Here is an 18,732-nt window from a genome sequence, read left to right on the forward strand (position 1 = left end):
CCCCCCGCTGCGTCTGCCCGGGACCTTCAAACGCCGTGCAACGGAACCGCTGCTGGATCCTGCTGGTGACTCTCCTCGCTTTACGCAACTCCTGCTTCTTTTCCATCTTTTCTATCGCCCTCCTTCCCTTCCCCGTCTCCCTGATTAGGTTTGGTAATAAACTGGATGCAACAACATATGAACCGTTGCTTCTTAATCTCACGCCGGGAATACAGATATTAAAAGAACCTCATCTCCCTCCTATAAATTGGAGTGGGACAATCTTTAATTGGCTCCCATTGCTAATCAAATGCTTAGGGTCAGTTATTCAATTAGAAATACAAAATCACAGTAACTGGGGTTACTCAAGCTACTTCAGTTCTATGCTACAGTAATTTAGATGTGAATGTGACTGTTACATGAAATCCTGCTCATGCTCACTGGGTGGCACTCACTGATTTTCATGAAAATATCATTTGGTTCCATGTGCCATAAGCAATTGCTTCATCTAGTTTCACATACATCAAAGTTTGTCATTGTTCTGTAAGTATTCTTTGCCTTGCACTCTTCTGTACTGCATTTTGTGTAATGTGTAATGAGCGGCAAGCCGCTGAGCTAAGAATGCCCTCAAGACTGCTTTGTGTTTTGAAGAGCTGCAGCAGAGCAGTGATGAGATCTCTCCCGCTTCTCATTTCTCTGCAGATCGTGTGCAGGAACTTCCCCCTAGAACGCACCGTTGACTTCATGACTGCCATCAAGGAGACGATCCGGAAAGCCAACGGAGTGCGTGTGCGTGCTGCTGGGAAGTGGATGACCACCTTCCTGCAGATGCACGGGAAGGACATCTGTTGGAACGTAAGAGACTTTCTCCCACGTGTCTTGGACTTGTTCTGGCCATTGCACATGGCTAGGCCCTGCAGAGTCCAGGATGCAGCAAGTCATTCTTTCTCCCCTTCTTCTCTCAGGTGCCTCCGATCCTCTACATCCTGCGCAGCATCACATCGTTTGCGCAGCACAGCACGTTCCTGCCCTTCCTGTGCCAGGCGGTGGTCATCCTCACCCGCTGTCACACTGAGGACGTGATGCACAACTTCTCCCGGCCGCTTGGGCCAACAGACAGGTACTGGCACTCCCACCTTTGCTGTGCCTGAGGTCACAGTTGTAGCTGGCCTCTGCCAGAGGAATCCAGGGAGGAGGCAGCTTTGAGTCTGTTTGAGGTCACAAGTCACAACTTGAGACTCTCCTTTTTCCAGTGTGACGTGGAAAAGAATAAGAGAGTTTTGCCTTCAACGCTGGAGCCGGTAGAATAACAAAGAGAAAGACAAAGAGGAAGAGAAAGAGAGGAGGAGGAGAAGGAGAAGCGAAGCGACGAGAAGCAAAGCAGAGAAGCGAAGAGAGAAGAGAAGCGAAGCAAAGAGAGAAGCGAAGCAAAGCAAAGAGATACCATTAATCACATAGAGAATTGTAATTGTATTTGAATTGTAATTGAATTGTAATTGTAACACTATTATTATTAATATCTTTAATAATAAATAAATAAATAAATAAAACCACTATTTATATCAATATTATTAATATAAAAATCTCTCTGATAATGGGATTGTAAAAGCCAAATGAGAGGTGGCAAAAGTTCAGGCACTCTTCCTTATCATAGCTGAATCAATTGGTCTGTTCAGAATTATGGAACAGACTCTAACATCTGATTCGAGCATTTCCTGCCTCGGAAGAATTCGATCACATTATTCTTGGAAATCTAGAAAGCAAAGGATGATCAGTTATGGCTCTGAGCGGTTAAGGACTTCCTCCCCAAGATGGGCTGCTGTGATGGAAATGATGTTCCTTGAGTAACAGACCAACAGCAAAAAGCACAGAGACCAGCACTGCAAACTGGTGAAGCTGGTTGTGTGGAGGGCTTCTATCAGAATATTCTGCAGTGGTTTTAAAGGTTTGTTTCCGACTGCTTGAGTTTCCATGTGCATCCTGAATGGCCAATATGTTCATCCCTCAGTCTGTCACTGGCAGGAGATGTTATGTGACGAGAAACTGGATAGGAGCAAGCAGGGTGCGCTTGCAGCCTGGAAAGCCAACTGTGTTCTGGGCTGCATTAAAACAGGGGTGGCCAGCAAGGAAAGAGAGATGGTAGTCCTCCTCTACTCAGCTCTTGCGAGGCCCCGTCTGGAGTACTGCATCCAAGGCCTGGAGCCCCCAGCACAAGAAATATGCAGAGCTCTTCTATCAGGTCCAGAGGAGGGCCGCTAAGATGATCAGAGGACTGGAACGCATCTCCTACGAGGAAAGGTTGAGGAGACTGGGCTTGTTTAGCTGGAGAAGAGAAGGCTCTGAAGAGACCTCACTGTGCCCTTCCAGCTCTTGAATGGAGCATACAAACAGGAGAGGGAACAACATTTTACAAGGGTGGATATGATGGGACAAGGGGGGGTGGTTTTCAACTAAGACAAAGGAGATTTAGGTTAGATATGAGGAGGAAGTTTTTCACACAGAGGGTGGTGACACACTGGAACAGGCTGCCTAGAGAAGTTGTGGATGCCCCATTCCTGGAGGCATTCAAGGCCAGGCTGGATGTGGCTCTGGGCAGCCTGGTCTGGTGGTTGGCGACCCTGCACATAGCAGGGGGTTGAAACTAGATGATCATTGTGGTCCTTTTCAACCCAGGCCATTCTGTGATTCTATGATTCTGTGACATGTCTTTGCAACTGCATCTGTCTCTCAAATACAACAGATACCAGCCAGATGAGGCAGATGTCTCCTGACGGGGAAATGTAAATAAAAAAGAAGACTTTTAACTTTGCATGCAACTCAAGTAGAAGTATGCAATTATATCTATCCCAACATAAAGCTCTCAAAATCATTTCCATCTTGTGTAGAATGCAGCTGGGATAGCATGAAAAGCAGAACACAATACTTTAAAAATGGTTTATTTAGTAATTTAATTGATTGGGATACCAAGTCTTGGAGTACAAATCTGGTCAGAGCGCAGTAAAAGGGGGCAGGCAGAAGAATATACTCCACAACTTGAGACTCTCCTTTTTCTAGTGAGACGTGGAAAAGAATAAGAGAGTTTTGCCTTCAACGCTGGAGCCAGTAGAAGAACGAAGTGAAAGACAAAGAGGTAGAGGAAGAGGAAGAGAGAGAGAGAGGAGAAGGAGAAGGAGAAGGAGAAGGAGAAGGAGAAGGAGAAGGAGAAGGAGAAGGAGAAGAAGGAGAAGGAGAAGGCGAGGTGAGGGAAGACGAGGCGAAGAGAAGCGAAGAGAAGCAAAGCGAAGTGAAGCAAAGCGAAGAGAGAAGCGAAGCGAAGAGAGAAGCGAAGCGAAGAGGGAAGGGAAGGGAAGGGAAGGGAAGGGAAGGGAAGGGAAGGGAAGGGAAGGGAAGAGCTAAAAAAAATTGTATCATTTATTAAAATTCAATAAATGCCAGAATCCTGGCTAAGATGTGAAAAGAGTATTTCTTTACCAAGTCTTCCCATTAATAGCTGCTGTCTCTTCTCCATTCCAACAACAGAATCACAGAATCAGCGAACGACAGGGATTAGAAGGAAGCTGGGAAGCTCCTCTAGTCCAATCCCCTGCCTGAGCAAGAACTCCTAGATTAGGTCACATGGGAACTCATGCAGGCAGGTTTTGAACAATGTCTCCAGAGAAGGAGACCCCACAACCTCTCTGGGGAACCTGTTCCAGTGCTCCATCACCCTTACCATAAACAAGTTCTTCTGCATGTTAGTACGAAGCTTCCTACGTACAAGTTTTAAGCCACTACTCCTTGTGCTCTTGCTACACACCATCGAGAAGAGCCTGGCCTCACCCATTTGCCTCCCACCTTCCTTTAGATAGCTATAAATGTTTACCACATCCCCTCTCAGTGTCCTTTTTCCCAGGCTGAACGGAGCGCGGTTACTCAGCCTTTCCTCACATGGGAGGCCCCCAGTCATCCTTGTGGTCGTCCTCTGCTGGACTCCTAGGAGGTCCCTGTCTTTTAACTTCACTTAATTGAGGTGCCCAGAACTGGGCACAGCAGTGTAAGTGTGGCCTCACCAGTACAGAGCAGAGGAGGAGGATCACCTCCCTCGACGTGCTGGCCAAGCTCTTTTGATGCCAACATGCAGTTGGGCGATTCCACATGGGCCACTTTAACTTTCTGTCAGTTTCCAAGAAACTTGTTACAGAGACTGGTATTTTCAGGGACTGCCGCTTGCTTGCATCCTGTGCAAGAAGGTGGTGTTAGTGCCTAATTCACCTAGGCAGCTAGACACAGAATTCAATTTTAATAAAACAGACCTTCAATCTTCTCAGTTTCAGGCACCCCGGTCTGCTTGAGATGCAGATGTCACACATTCTCCAAGGAGATCACAAAGGAGAAAATGGTCTTTTGCCCACGCTTCAATCATTCAGCTTTTCAGTACACGTGGAACCTGGATTCCAGAGCCTCCTTACACACATGTACCTGCAGAGGCATGTGTGGCAGAGAGTGGCAAGATATCAGCTTCTACTTTGTGCGAGAAGAGTCTGCTTCCTTCTCCATTCCTGGGGAGGCGGGCAGCCTCTATCCATTTTGCTGAAGTCTGAAGAACATGAAGGGACTGGCAAAAAAGATTTATATTTCCCCATTGTGTAATGTAAGAATGAGCCTTACTGTGAGGCCACTAAACCGTCCTGTCTACTGGAAAACGAAAATGGTTGTTTCAAGGCTCTGCGCAGTAAAGAAGCGCTGTAACCCAGCAGGAACTTGTCTGCTCCTGAAGGTCAGTACAGAGTGTGAAAATTTCTTTACTTTTTTCATTACCAGTTGGTAATATCATCTCTATGTGATGCATATTAAATGCCTATGAAAAAAAAAGTGGATCATTCCTAAACAGTGATTTGTGTGACTTAAAGACACTGATGACAAAGAGGGTATTTTGCATATTGTATTAGCAATTAAAATATTCCTCAAAGATGTGACTCCACTTAAAATTTAGCTCCATGAAGACAGGAAAAAAACCTCCTCATTCTTCTAATTGTTTTTTTAATAAATTTACTATCTACATATTAAGTAAGAAGTTAAAATCACATCACCAGAAGCAGTAGCATCCTCTTCAACACTGCTTTGTGTTCTTGTGAAGTAGAAATGCAACAGACAACTTAAGAACAGCCTTGAAAAGGGCTTTAAGGAATGAAAGCATATAGAATTTGTAAAAAAGCTAGACACATATTTTAATGCCTCAGAAGCCCTAACCTTGAGTGTTAAAATATAGTAGTGCTGTATTCAAAGCACGTATTAGATCTAATTCATAAAAAGTGTGCTCTGCATCTTGCACCTGTCAGTTGCCGCTTGCATTGCTGCACTAAGTTCAAGGTACAGGTTTTAAATTTATGTTTCCATTTTTTTAATAATGAAAAGATTAAAAATACACTACTAGCAAGGCAAGAGTTGAAAATAGGGCTAAATCCAGAATACTCAAAATATCCATTCTCAGGTGTCTTCTGGGCATAGACCGGGAACTAATACAACATTGTCCACTCCAATTTCTCCAGTTTTGCCCTTCCCACGTTCTGATTCAAAGGTGATCTGTCACAAGAAAAGAGATGCATGAACAGTGAAAATGTAGTTTATCCAACCATTTAGTGACTCTTAAATAGTTTTAATGCTATATCTGAGGAATGTTTAATTGTAATTCATGAAAGACTTAATGACTCAAATCCCTGCAGCTTTTAGAATGCTTATATATTATTTAACTGGACTGATAATCCTCTGTACAGATTTACAATACCAAATGGATTCATTTAATAAGATTGCTTATTTTCACCGTACATAGAAAATGCAAATGGAGTGAAATCCCATGATAATAATGTGGCATTATTACTTTATGAGACGTTAGTGCCCTCTTTTTCTTGGAGACATTACAATTGTTCATTTTCCACCTATTTAGACCCTTAGTATTAGGTTATATAGCCGGTAAATACATCTCTTTCAATCTGTATATATAGTAGGCTATCCATTATAATTGCAGTCACACACATAGTAAATTCATTTTTATCAATAGTGTCTGGGGTTTTATTTTATAGACTGACTCTTATTTACGTAAGACTTCCTCCATGTCTTTCTGTCAGTGCAAAAAACTTCAAAAAGGACTTCAATTTCCTTTATGCTTCCAGTACTCAATTGTAAACATAACCCTTTGTCCTGCATTGAAAATATGCAGTCATATAAATGAAAATCAGGCTCTAGAATTTCAAGAAACTTGCTGAAGTCTTTACTGAGGCAGTTTCCAGAGAAGTATCAGGGCACAGTGTTCTCTGCTGGCAAACATACCCTGTACCTACGGTGACTGCCCAACCTTGATTATAAATGAGGTCTCTTTTTGCACTAATAATCTGTGTGAGTATGGCTTGAGAGCAACATCTTCTATGAAACAGAGATAATTTTCATTTTTCCAAGCATACACTTATGCTTTCTGTTGCATGAAATAATAAACAGAGATTCTGGTAGTTTGTGATAATTAGAGATCTGACAAAGTTTTTACAAAATGATGGGATTATTTGGCATCAGTGTCCTAGCAAACTGGAGTAATTTGGTTATGAAATTACAGTCATACAACTTCTCAGCCTTCTAAAATCTATACTCCTCCATTTCCAAACAGCCTTTCAGTTGCAAGCATACGATGCCTGTAAAAGAGCTGGTGGAACACTGGAGGATTAGGAAAAAACCTGTTGTGTTGGCTGTAGCAGTTAGGTTACACACTGCATTAGACTTACACTGTTAGTTGTTTCAGTACCCTGCCATATTTCCACTTTTCCAGTTCGCCACCTTTCATCTTTTCCCTTGTCCTGCTCCCAGACAGGAGCAGTTCTTTGGTTGGCCATGAGCACTCGAAGTTTTCCCACTCTTTCGCCAGCGAGCCGATAACTGAAAATCAAGCAGTAGCTGCTCGTTGGTTTGAGGTCGGTCAGGAGAAGTTTTAAGCGGCCCATATCCTTCTTGTGACCCACAAAGGCTGGAACAGCCATGTAGTATCCATCACCTTGTAACAACAAATGGAAAATGAAACTTGAATGGACCTGTACTACTTGTTAGTAAATTGAAAGCAATTTTGCTAAGAAAATAAGGAGAAGCTCTGTTACTTGAATAATTTAAAATCAGACTGGAGAAAAGCAGCAGGAAGTCTAATTTTCAAGGAATAAGCTTTCACTATTGGAAGTCAGATCCCTTCAGAAAGGAAATGAGTTCATATTTCACTGGCAATCACAGTCATTCTTCCTTGCATTGCAATTTTCTGTATATTTCAAAAGCAAAATCATCTCAAATGCAATAGCCTGAAACATGGTGCTGTGCCTCTCTGGTCAGACCATTTCCAACACTTGATCTAGTTCAATACGCTCTGCAATCTCCTCTGCAGTGATGACAGAGGATACCAGTGATGATAAAGGAACCAGCAGTTTATTCCTTAAATCCTGGAGGAACAACAAAATGAGAGATGACACACAAAGGGATGAAGGAATAGAAGAAGTGAGTCCATAAATAGACATAATTAGCAGACCTTTGGTTGTGAACATGAAGTAAGGACATGGAAAGGGCTTCCTGAAAGCTGCAGGAAAGAGAAAGGTACTGGGAAAGGAAATACAAAGAGCAGGAGAGGAAGGATTAGCAAAGAAGGACTGAGATGGAAAGACTCTGAAAGAAGAGAGAGAGAATGTGCATGTCGGGACTGGAACAAGTGCTCTACATTATCCACTGGGTCTACTGCAACATTTTCTGCAATGTTTCCTCACAAAGGAAGATCATAGAATCACAGAATGGTTTGGCTTGGAAGAGACCATTGAAGATCCTCTAGTTCCAACCTCCATACCATGGGAAAGACACCTTTTACTACATCAGCTGTGGATGGGGCATCCACACCTTCTCTGGGCAGCCTGTGCCAGTGCCTCACCAACTCATCATGAAAAATGTCTTCCTTAGATCCAATCTAAACATTTCAGTTTAAATTCACTGTGTCTTGTCCTATCACTATACTCCCTGATAAGAAGGCCTCCTCATCTTTTTTGCAGTCCCCCTTCCAAGTCCTGAAAGGCTGCCATGAAATCTCCCCACAGCCTTCTCCAGGCTGAACAACTTGGTACAGTTTCCGTTTGGACACTGAAGTGCTGTCTGCAACTCTTCAGACACAGGCATACAGCCAATTCTTCCTCCATCTAACAGCCCATCTATCAAACTTATATCCCTCCAATTGACTGGTAGGAATGTTGTCAGGGACTGTGTCAAAGGCCAAGCAGGAGTAGATGACATCACCACTCCATTGTAGAAGGCCAGGCACAGTTATCACAGTGCTACGTCTAAACCCTGTGAGCGACAACATTCCTGCACCCATCTAAATGGTAGATGTGCTTAAATATCCTACCAGCCTTGGAGAGACACAATATGTAACTAATAAGGTTTCAATTGTTTTGCAACTTGCAATTCTTAACAGTTACATTCAAATCCTTCTGCTCACCTTTTGATTCATTTGTACTCAAATATACTGCTAACTAGCACTTGCCATTGGAAAAGCAACTTCCCACTCTCAGCCTTCTCTGCTGCCTTAATTCATTCTTGATCCTATTTTCTTCTTCACTTTCCCCTTTTTTTGGAGAGGATAAGACATCACAGCTGAGCGAGGGGATAGGTAATGAAATAAATACCTCTGTCTCGATCAGCAGGATTCCAGTCAAAGTCATCATTAGTATCTTGTTTCCAGTCGCAGACTCCTCGACTGAAACTGCAGTCAACTAGGAAACAAATTGGCAATAGAAACACACAGATAAGAGAAGCGTTGCATCTTAAGTACTGATACAAACAATTTGCTCTTTATTCAATTCACCTACTTGTAAGTGTATAGATCGTGCTAAAACTATCCCCAATTTCAATTCAGACAGCGTTGACCTGGATTAATTTCCAAAAGAAGCAAAACATCCCAATTTATTTAGCAATTCTTTCCTTAGCTCACAGCAAAACCTATTGTGTCTTTTCACTGCCAGTCTCCCATGTGCACATGATTGTATATGCTATGACTTCTGACTCCTGCATGCCTGCTGGTTTCCAGGTGCAGTTTGAGATGTTGGTTTTTAATTTGAACATCATAAATGGTTTGGGGACTGCAAATGTTCAAGCTCTGCTCTTCTCCACATGTGCAACTACACTGCTGTAGCTGCATCAGCTGAGATGCTCAAGCTTTCCTTCTTGCCATTAAAAAAAAGAAGCTGGCTTCCCATGAGAGGAATCTGTTGCCTCACACTGAATACTCATACTATATGGAGCTGGGAGCAACCCAAATATGTCGACCTTTAGAGCACACTGCAAAAAAAAGCGTCATCCAGAGCATAGCACAGCCTTCATGGCTGTGTAAATGAAAATGTAAATACAATTATGCATAAACAAAAAAAAGAAGAACCGAGCAATGTTAGCATGACAGATCAGATTAATATGTCAGCCATCTGAATTTCCTTAGAAAGAATAATTCCTTTTGGTTCTTCACGTGGATTTTATCATGAGACAGAGAAGTGTGGTATACAGCATTGAAAGAGCATTTTTATACAAACCCAAGTCTTGTTTCCAAACCTATTGCTCTCTGAATTGGAGAAGAAAAAACATCATCTCACACGGAATGTCAGCCATCATATTTGCTTTTTTTTTTTAAAGTCTAGGAAGCACTTCCCCATTGCTTTCAATTGAAACCAACCTTGTCCTAAAATGAATCTCAGATACAGTGAATCCCAACGTTTCATGCCCTGCTCACTTAGCTGTTAACTCCACAGAAGAACGCTGCTGTCCTGTAAGTGCATTAGCTCACCATTTCCCCTCTAGGATTCTGCTTTTTTCTTTGGCTCTCATGATTCCCCAAAGCCATTTTTGAGCTTCTTGCTATCTTTGCCCATCTCATAAAGGCTGCACAACTTAAAATCAAGTTGCATCACAGAGAAACTTGTTTCCCACCAGCAGAGAGGGTGAAAGTGCCCCCTGATCTGCTCACACACTCTGCTTTGACCTGAGATACGCTGCGGTTTGTCATAGTTACCAGAAGGCAGTGTAGTTTTCTGTGTGGAAATGTATGAAGTGGTTTCCTAGGTCATGGCCAAAGTTTAACTTGTATGCATAAATTGATCAGTTTTGAGCCTTGTATGCTGACAACTGATTTTGCAACAATTTTAATGTTAGAAAAGAAAGAATCATCTTACTTTGATATCCACAGAATTTACTGATGAACTGGGAGCTATCATGAATTTATAGACAGGTTGTTAAAGGATAAATATTTATTCAGTTATTTTCAAGGGAAACTGAAATTAGGACAAGACCCAATAAAAATGGCTGAAGGGCACTGGGATATGGTTGCATGCTATACAACATTTCTCTAAAATGGTTTAATTTTAAAGATGACTAATATGAGCTCATTTTTTCCTGAAAAAAATATGTGAAATTCACTTGCAAATTACATTTCCATGTGGGGAAAGAGCTAACATATGTTAGCTAACATATGTTTTGAAAAGAACACAAAAAAGAACACAAAACACAAAACGAAGGTTCTCACATTCGAACTGGCGAAATGATTTGGCCATATGCCATCTCACTAAACTTCTGTTGTGTGTTAAAGACCTCTAACTGCTTCAGCTAAGGCTGATACAGGTTCTCAATAAAACACACAATATGAGATAAAATAAATATTACAGAATAAAAAGAATCTACCTTCATGCTCTTGTCTTGTCATCGCAACTTTTCTTTGTGCCAGGAGAGGGCCAAAGGCAGCTGCTTCTTTACCCTGGGGAACTGGTGAAAACAACTTGTCAAGGGCCAAATCATAACAAGAACAGAAAGCAGAACTTTATTTCTCTATACCAATTACAATCATTCATTTAAGTAATTCAATGTATGTGTTTTTCAAATTTCCATCAAATTTACTTTCCTAACCCTGGCTAGAGACTAATTCTGAATAGTAAAACTTCATTCAAATTGTGAATTCCCTCAGCACCGTGCCTTCTAAGATGTAGGCAATTCAGCTGCAAGGTTCACAAAATCAAAGAACTTTGCATGTGCTCTTTCTTCACCACGACGATCTGTTCTCTTGCTTACAAAATTTCAGCTACCAGTTGAAGTACTTCAACTGCAAGAGATGATGAAGGCAATGATGTGAACACTTGGCAGCAAACAGGAAACTCAAAACATGGATAATGTGTGAGGTTTTGTAAAAGCCATAAATCTGGGGAATCAGAGGCCCATAAACTGCTGTAATGAGAGCTCCAGGAGATTATTTTTCTGAAGCTGTACTTTTTTCTAAGGCATATGCAGGCCTCATCAGCTCATGTAGGCACACGCTGACTTCATCAGCTCATCTTCCTGTTGGGAAGGAAAGGCACGGCAATCGCTCTGCTCTTCCTCACCCTCCTTGCCACAGCTGGCAAGCACAGCCTGACAATTCAATCATCAGGCTTGGCAGAAACTCTGCAGAAAGCTCTTTTGTAAAAAATAGTTGACTTGTCCTGTGCCAAACCGGAAGAGTCAGTGAATCAGCAATAAATGTCAGGTGCATTCTCTACAGTATTGGCCTAAAGAAGTATTGGCTTATGCAAAAAGTGCTATTTTTTAGCAACAGCATGAGAGAGAAAGGCAAAATGTCTTAGGTCTGACAAACTCTTTTTTTCCATGGACTGTCAGCCGGCAGACTAAGTACTTTTGAAGTTCTGTGGTTAAGCTTCTTTTGTATTACTCTAAGTGACAACTAGTGAAGTGCACACTAGAAAAACCAATGGTCTCAAATTCTTTGTGTGGTGTCTGTGTAATTAACTAATCACAAGCAAGGTGATGGCCAGACATGCTTTCACTGGCAGAGGGCTCTATCCTTTGCAAATGCATATGCAGATACCTTCAATATATACATATATACCTATGAAAAAGGAAGAGCTAAAATGCCCCATTTTAGAGGAGAGAGGGAGGATCCTTTGGATTACTGCTTACAAAAAGCGCTTATAAAAGCCCAGCATAAGGAAGTTCACTTTTCAGACACACCACATGGACAGCAGCACCAAGAAAAGCTCAGGTTTCCTCAGCAGCGCCAGGTGATGGGAGCTATGGAAATCAAAATTACATTTCCCTACTCAGTGCCGTATTAGTCATGCCTTAGGAAGTTGCAGATGCCAAGTATTTTAAAAGTCATGAACTTCATATGTATGCTTCTTGTTTTTTTTCTCAGAGTTCAGAATCCAGTTTGTTCCACGAGTTCCACTTACCTACAGATTCTCATCAAAATACTCCAACATGCATGAATTTGTAAGTACATGATCAATATTAAGAACATGTTTACAACCCACTGCAAACCAGTCTCCTCGCACCATAAAGAATATGCCATTTCTTAACTTTTCTTCTCCTTCAAAACTGTCAAAAAATTGTTCTTTATGTACACCAGACAAAACACGCAGCAATGAAGAGACCCTGGAGGCTGCTCCAAAGGGGCCAGCTGAGCCAAGAAAGGAGACTCCTGCGATCTTACAAGCTTTCTGATGAACTGCCAGGAGCTTGTTCCCTCTTGTTGCCCTTGCAGTTTATTCCTCCTCACCCAGAACACTGCTTACATCACCTAGATAATATTCTTACTTAAGGCAAAGACTAATATATCTTTCTCCAAATTAATCTATGTCTACATGTATACTTCTAGGAACAGGCACATAGGGTTTAGTTGTTACATTTAATATCATGCCATAAACTTGGCCTCGTATTTTGTGAAAGAAGCTCAGGCTACGAAAACCCTTGCCAAAATGAAGAAAGCTATTAAAATGTGAAAAGTTCTGGAAAGTGTGGAGAAATTTAATAGAAGATAGCAGCTGCCAGGAAGATTTATTTACAGAGTTACTGAATTATACTTGAGGGATACACATGCAGGTGTAACTATGCTGCAAATGCTTTCAGTGAATAACGATCATATACATAAAAAGGTCAAATTTTGTATCCAAATCTATTTTTTGCTTTCAGTGTCAGACATTACAGCCAGGTTCTCCACTTACTGGAAGATATCACTAGTGAATCATGAGAAACTATGCTTCAGCTTACAGAAGGGCTTCCAAGAGCCCTTATTTCTTGGAAGGTGCCTACGTTTGACAGAGCCATCACTCCATCACTGGACATAACCAGAATCCAGAGTCTGTCCCTTCCTAAGTATTAGGCAGGAGTTAGACTTGTTCTTTTCATCTCTTTTGCTATCCAGTGGTGCTTGCAGAAATACAGGCCTTCCTCAAAAGTCTTAATATCTTGATCCCTGAGAATACAGTCTCCAACAAAAGCTCACATAAGGCCCACTTCTGGTACATCAGAGTTCACCCCTTATTTCTGCAGTATTGGCATCTACAAACCTACGTATCTGCAGCACTAGCTGTTATATTATCTGCAGTTATATATAAAATTCTTTGCTTCAGGGTACTACACATTCTTAAGGGCTGGTGCCATCAGTGTAGTCTTATGAGGTAAGATGTGCTTACCTTATAGGCAGAAATTAGTGACAAAGAGAACTAATACCCTAGTCTTCCAAGGTACCTACGTAACCAAACACAACCAATTCACCAGTTCACCAACTTGGACTACACGGCTTCTTGTTTGGAGCTGGCTTGCACTCAGATTGGTTGGAGTGAGCACAGGTCCACCTGCAAAGTATCATTTATATAGATTCTCAAGTCAGTCTACAAGTTAAATAAGGGATAAAGAGATCACAAACGCAACAGGAAGTCTGCAGGAGCACATCTGAAAAAGATACAATACTAAAAGACTCAAAGTTAAAAAAAAAAACAAAAAACCCACAAACCCAATGAGTAGAATAGATCTGTGGAGTACCATTTTACGGGCATGCCTCAGAAGAAGAACACCATTGGTAAGTGAATCGTGTGGTAAAGGACCTTACTAAAAACCCTGATAGATTTTCCTTTATGTGCACTTGATTTCACCTTTCTGCTTTGCCAGCTACTGCATTTAAAATTACATAAACTGCATTTTAAACTCCTGGAAATAGCATTTTGTTTGAAAAAATACTGTTTGGTTTATAGCTTGAAAGTTATTTTCTAGTTGTCTGCAGTAATCATGCTATCCTTAAAGCTTTAATTTCTTTTTGCATTCCTGTTAGTGGGTCTGTATTTCTTATAAATCACCAGCAGCAACAGAATGAGCTCTTCCTGAGACAACAGTATTGGAGGAACAGATAAATAGCAGAATACAGGCACCCACACATGTTAAGGAGTTAACTGTGGGGACTGTGGTGTATTTTTGTTTCTTGTTATGACTGTTCAGATTTTCCAATCCCTGGAAAATGCCTATGCTTGTTTTTGCCTAAGTAGTCTAATTATTCTACATACAGAAATAGCATTAGATCTGGGAGAAGCAACTCACTGTCAGTAATTCTCACACATACAATCCCAAAGTGTCTAAAACTGCAGCATGTAGGAACTCTCAGAAAAAACGTTTTTGCTGTCAATCTGACACTGCTCTCTGATGGGCAGAGCTCAATGAAAACTGTGAACAAACAAACAAAAACTCTAAAAAACAACTCCAAAACCATTTCCACTCCCAAAACTAGAGTGAGCACTGTAAAAGAAATCTATCAGTATATAAGAGATAGTAAAATGTAGAGTGGTTTCCTGTACACACAGTAGATCACTGTCAGACTGAAAGGAACATGCTACATTTCTGCTACCCATCCTTCTCTGAAAGAATTACATCTGCCAGATGCCCGACATCTTTGGAGCCTTTTATCTATAGCTTTGGACTGAGCTGCAGCCTGAGCATTATTTGCTCACACAATGGTTTAATTATCAGAAAAGAATGATATTAAAAGCAAACATCTTGATTAATGGAGAGTTCTCTTGTTCAGAATTAAGAGTCAAGGATGCATAAGGAAAGCAGCCCACTTATATCACTGCTGAAGCCAAAACCTTACCATTGTTGGTGCTGTCAAAAGAAGGAGCTTGGTAGTTAACACAGCTGGCTAGATTACATGTTTGGGCTTTACAAATATTAATGTACTAATTTTCATGTGACTTTTAGTGACTCCAGTAGTTGTTTTGTTCACACATCGTGGTGTGCATATCCAGAATGATACCTGGGTCTTGACATTTCAATGCCTATTGCACTTCATATCACTGTATAAAAGCAGTTCCTACTGAGTCAATAGCTGTAGTTGAGGGTGTTTATCATTTCTGGAAATCAGACCTTAGGATCCCATATCACACAGAAAATAAGGAAAGGAACAAACACAACTCAGAAGCTGAAATGACAATTTTTTCCCCCCTTCCCTGCAGTTCCTGCCTCTTTTTCTGCGCATCTGCAACTGCTCTGATCAATAACACACAGCTATGCATATTGAAACACCCCTTGCACTGCAACAGATACTTCCTTCACACTGAACAAGGCAAAGACCTCATGGAAAACACTCATTAAAATCCATTAAAGAATGTATCACAAAGTATAAGAAGAAGAAAAAGTAAGTTTTCACAACTAACAATAATTTTGACATTTCTTCAATGTTAGGGCTTTATTTTTGCTATCTTTAACTACTGCATTAAAAAAAAAACAAACTGTGATGAGTAGTTTTCATAAACAACCTATTTTACGTGGCCTCTTTTAATAATTTAGATCTTCACATATTAATTCTTTTTCCCTTCAGCAGTTTTCTGCAGCTGCCCATATGTTTCAGATGCAGTAAAGGTCCTGTGATAGAATAGTGCATACATTTAAAAATAATAATTAGGATCTCTGAAAAATGTGACCTATCAATTTTTCCTAATTGACTCCTTTTCCTGGAAGACAAACAATATAGATATTAATAATACAAAGGCAGATGCAGAATGAGTACTTCAGGGGATTACACAGAGGAACTTAATGTGGTAGTAAGGGAATTGTTGCCGAATAGACATCAGCAGAGGAGGAAGAAAAAAGGATGTGTAAAATTACCAGCTGTAAATTTGAGATAATCTCATACTCCAGAGATCATTCAATAACATTAACAATGAAAGTCGTTTTAAAGCCAAATGTTCGACCAGTTAAGTGGATGAATCCACACGTTAGTACAGTAATGAGGATCAAGAGGCTCAAGGAAATTTAAAAGGGAAGGAAACAGTTAATAAGCACAGCCCAACTTGAAAGAAAAATGTAAATGGAACAACACGTTAAGTCATGCGCGTGGTTGGGATCAAAACAGAAAGTCATAAGTAAAACAAAGTTCATATACTTAATGAAACTACTTCTAGGACACAGTAGTGTCCCCGTACAAAGAAGCACATCGATCTCCTTCCAGAGCTCCCTGGCAGAATAACATCTCACCGGCATGTTCAGCAAACAAATCCCTTATATCTCTAATGTCAAATTCCAGCCAAATATGACTAGAACAAAAGAATAGAGCAACAAAATCAGATAAATGACAATGGTCAGTATTTTCAAGCAATAACAGTAAAGCCACCACTGTCAATCGTAACGACTATTTCATAGAAAAAACTGTTTCAAATATCCTGGCTTGGCTGAAAAAAACCTCAAGAAGGAACCCCACCAAACACCATGACAGAATTCTCTTGTACATTATTTTGATTTCGATTTTGCTGTGGACAAAGGATTTTCCTGATGTGCCTTTAGTGACATTGACAACTTGGAACTGAATCCATTCCACATAGTGTGGCAGTGAGTATTCCAAAAATACTTAGAAAAAAATATCCAACCATACTCAGGTTTTCAATATCTGGCAATATTTCCTGGACTTTCCAAGCATGTTACATCTGAGTTACTTTCCTCCGCCCACCAATCCATCTATCACAGAAAGGCAGAAAGAGATCCGAGAGCTGACTTTATGATATTTTCATCAGGCTGCACTGCCTCAGGAAATGAAATAACCTGCAGTCCTTTATGGCACCAAGTTCTGAATAAAAGTATCAGTAACTTATAACAATGTTACTTATTCATATTTAGTTAATTTAGTTAAGACCTGGGCTTTATTGCTTCTTGTGAGACAATGGAGGTAAATCATCTAATTCTTTTGCCTGAGACTCTCACATGTATTTGGCAGTACCAGTATGGATGAGCCAGGTTCAAGGGTAGCTTGCCATCCAGTGAAAACGTCAGCCCCAACTTGACTTCATCTTCTGCCCCTGCTACCTTTTTCAGGGAAATTATTTATGAAGAGATCCTTAGAAGCTGGACAGAAAGCTGCATAAGCTTATCAAGAGTGGAAGGCTGGGTAAAGAGGTAGGGCGTATCTGGTGTGGCTGGCCAGAGCAAGAGTGGAGCCCCGGGTATAGGATCATCAGATTTGGAGTCATGGAATCATCAGCCAGAAACCTTTCACAAAACATGGAGTTGAGTACAGCCTGGCGATTAGGATGCAGGTCTAATCACACTGGATAGCACTATTTTTGGTACTACATTGAAATGCTATGTTGAAAGAACAGAAAAAATCATAGAATTATATAGGCTGACCTGCTGATCAGGAGATTATCTGAGGCCCATCTATCAAATTATGAGTATCTCCAAGGATTCACATTTCACCTGTATTCCTGCACCAAATTTTGGCCGGCTTTGTGGTAATAAAGTATTCTCCTTCTATCATAAAGAGAATATTATACAAGATAGCAATTAAAAGGAAATACATGAAATCCAACTGAGAGAATTAGTCAATCTTCCTGATAAATGACTAGTGTCAGATATTAAGAGAGATACTTGAGATGCATGCTCAAATACCATCAAATGTTTTAAGAGTGGGAGAGCCCATTCAGATAAACTCTCACATCTAAACAAAAGAGAGAAAAACCCTCTGTGATCCACAACATTATTTTTCTGGTGGAATGACACAAAAAAACAATGGCATCTATTGTATGCTTTATATTATTTGAAACACAAAGGCACCAAAGTGTATGTTTTTCGCATGAATAATACACACCATTTGAGTGATGAATATGTCTATCACAAATCAAAGATAGTTCTTGTCTTAACCATAATGAAACAGCAAAATATCCTGTTTTGTTGGAGCTTCTGCGAAGAAAATGGGAAAAAGCTATATGTAAGCTGGTGTAGGTCCTTTCTAACCTTGTGATTCTATGATTCCAACAGCTGGAAGAGTGCCTCCCAGGATAACACACTCTTTTCTGTCAACATTGACTGCAGATAGTTTCCTCTAAAAGGGAGAATCACTAGTCTAATCCCACAGAAGGTCTATTAGCTTGATTTTCAGTTTCTACAAGTAAATTAGGATAGAGCAGCAATAATGTCTGGTGACTATTTTGTTCATATATATACGTAAATTAAAACTAGCATAAAAATCGAGAAACTTACAGAAGACATCTCCTCTAAGGCTTTGCTCATGGTCAATCTGATTCTCATAATCTTCCTTCTCCTCCTCATCTGTCTCATCAAGTTCCTCTTCTATGGTGACTTCAGTTCTTTTCTCTCCCACAGTGTAACTCCCACCACGATCAAAACCGCCTTCATAGTCCAGTGACTGCAAGTGGGTTTTAGAAGCTGGCGTCATGGCTGCTTCTGGGATCACATTCTTGATTGCTTTATGCTTTGCCACGCTGTTTTTATGTGCAAGAAGTTTCTTTATTGTGTCCTTAGCTGTTCCAGGGATTCTTGGAATTTCCTTCACTGATTTTTCAGGGATAGCTAGAAACCAGAAGAAAGTAGTAAATATTCACCTAATGAATCATTCAGCAAACACGTTTATAAATGGCACCACATTGTCCTTGATAATACCCAGACACTCATACAGCTAAATTC

At 40.6% G+C, this 18,732-nt stretch overlaps 1 protein-coding gene across 3 annotated transcripts in view; it reads right to left on the minus strand.

The window, feature by feature from the left end:
* The window catches only part of EGFL6 (EGF like domain multiple 6), an 80,744-nt gene that overhangs the window by 35,353 nt on the left and 26,659 nt on the right, over positions 1 to 18,732 (minus strand). The window contains exons 8-13 of one of the 3 annotated variants that reach the window (XR_007380475.1): positions 18,289 to 18,618; positions 10,687 to 10,767; positions 8,649 to 8,735; positions 6,729 to 6,994; positions 4,029 to 5,541; positions 1,658 to 2,348 (exon numbers count right to left, since the gene is read on the minus strand). Coding sequence is in view for 1 of the 3 variants with exons in the window: in XM_048965106.1 (XP_048821063.1) it covers positions 5,446 to 5,541; positions 6,729 to 6,994; positions 8,649 to 8,735; positions 10,687 to 10,767; positions 18,289 to 18,618 (860 nt within the window). In the remaining 2 variants the exon portion in view is untranslated. Of the gene's footprint in view, positions 1 to 1,657; positions 2,349 to 3,583; positions 5,542 to 6,728; positions 6,995 to 8,648; positions 8,736 to 10,686; positions 10,768 to 18,288; positions 18,619 to 18,732 lie in introns of those variants that run through there. The other 2 variants (XR_007380477.1, XM_048965106.1) reach the window with 2 other exon arrangements.

The sequence above is a fragment of the Lagopus muta genome, chromosome 1, assembly GCF_023343835.1.
Source record: "Lagopus muta isolate bLagMut1 chromosome 1, bLagMut1 primary, whole genome shotgun sequence".
NCBI lineage: Eukaryota > Metazoa > Chordata > Aves > Galliformes > Phasianidae > Lagopus > Lagopus muta.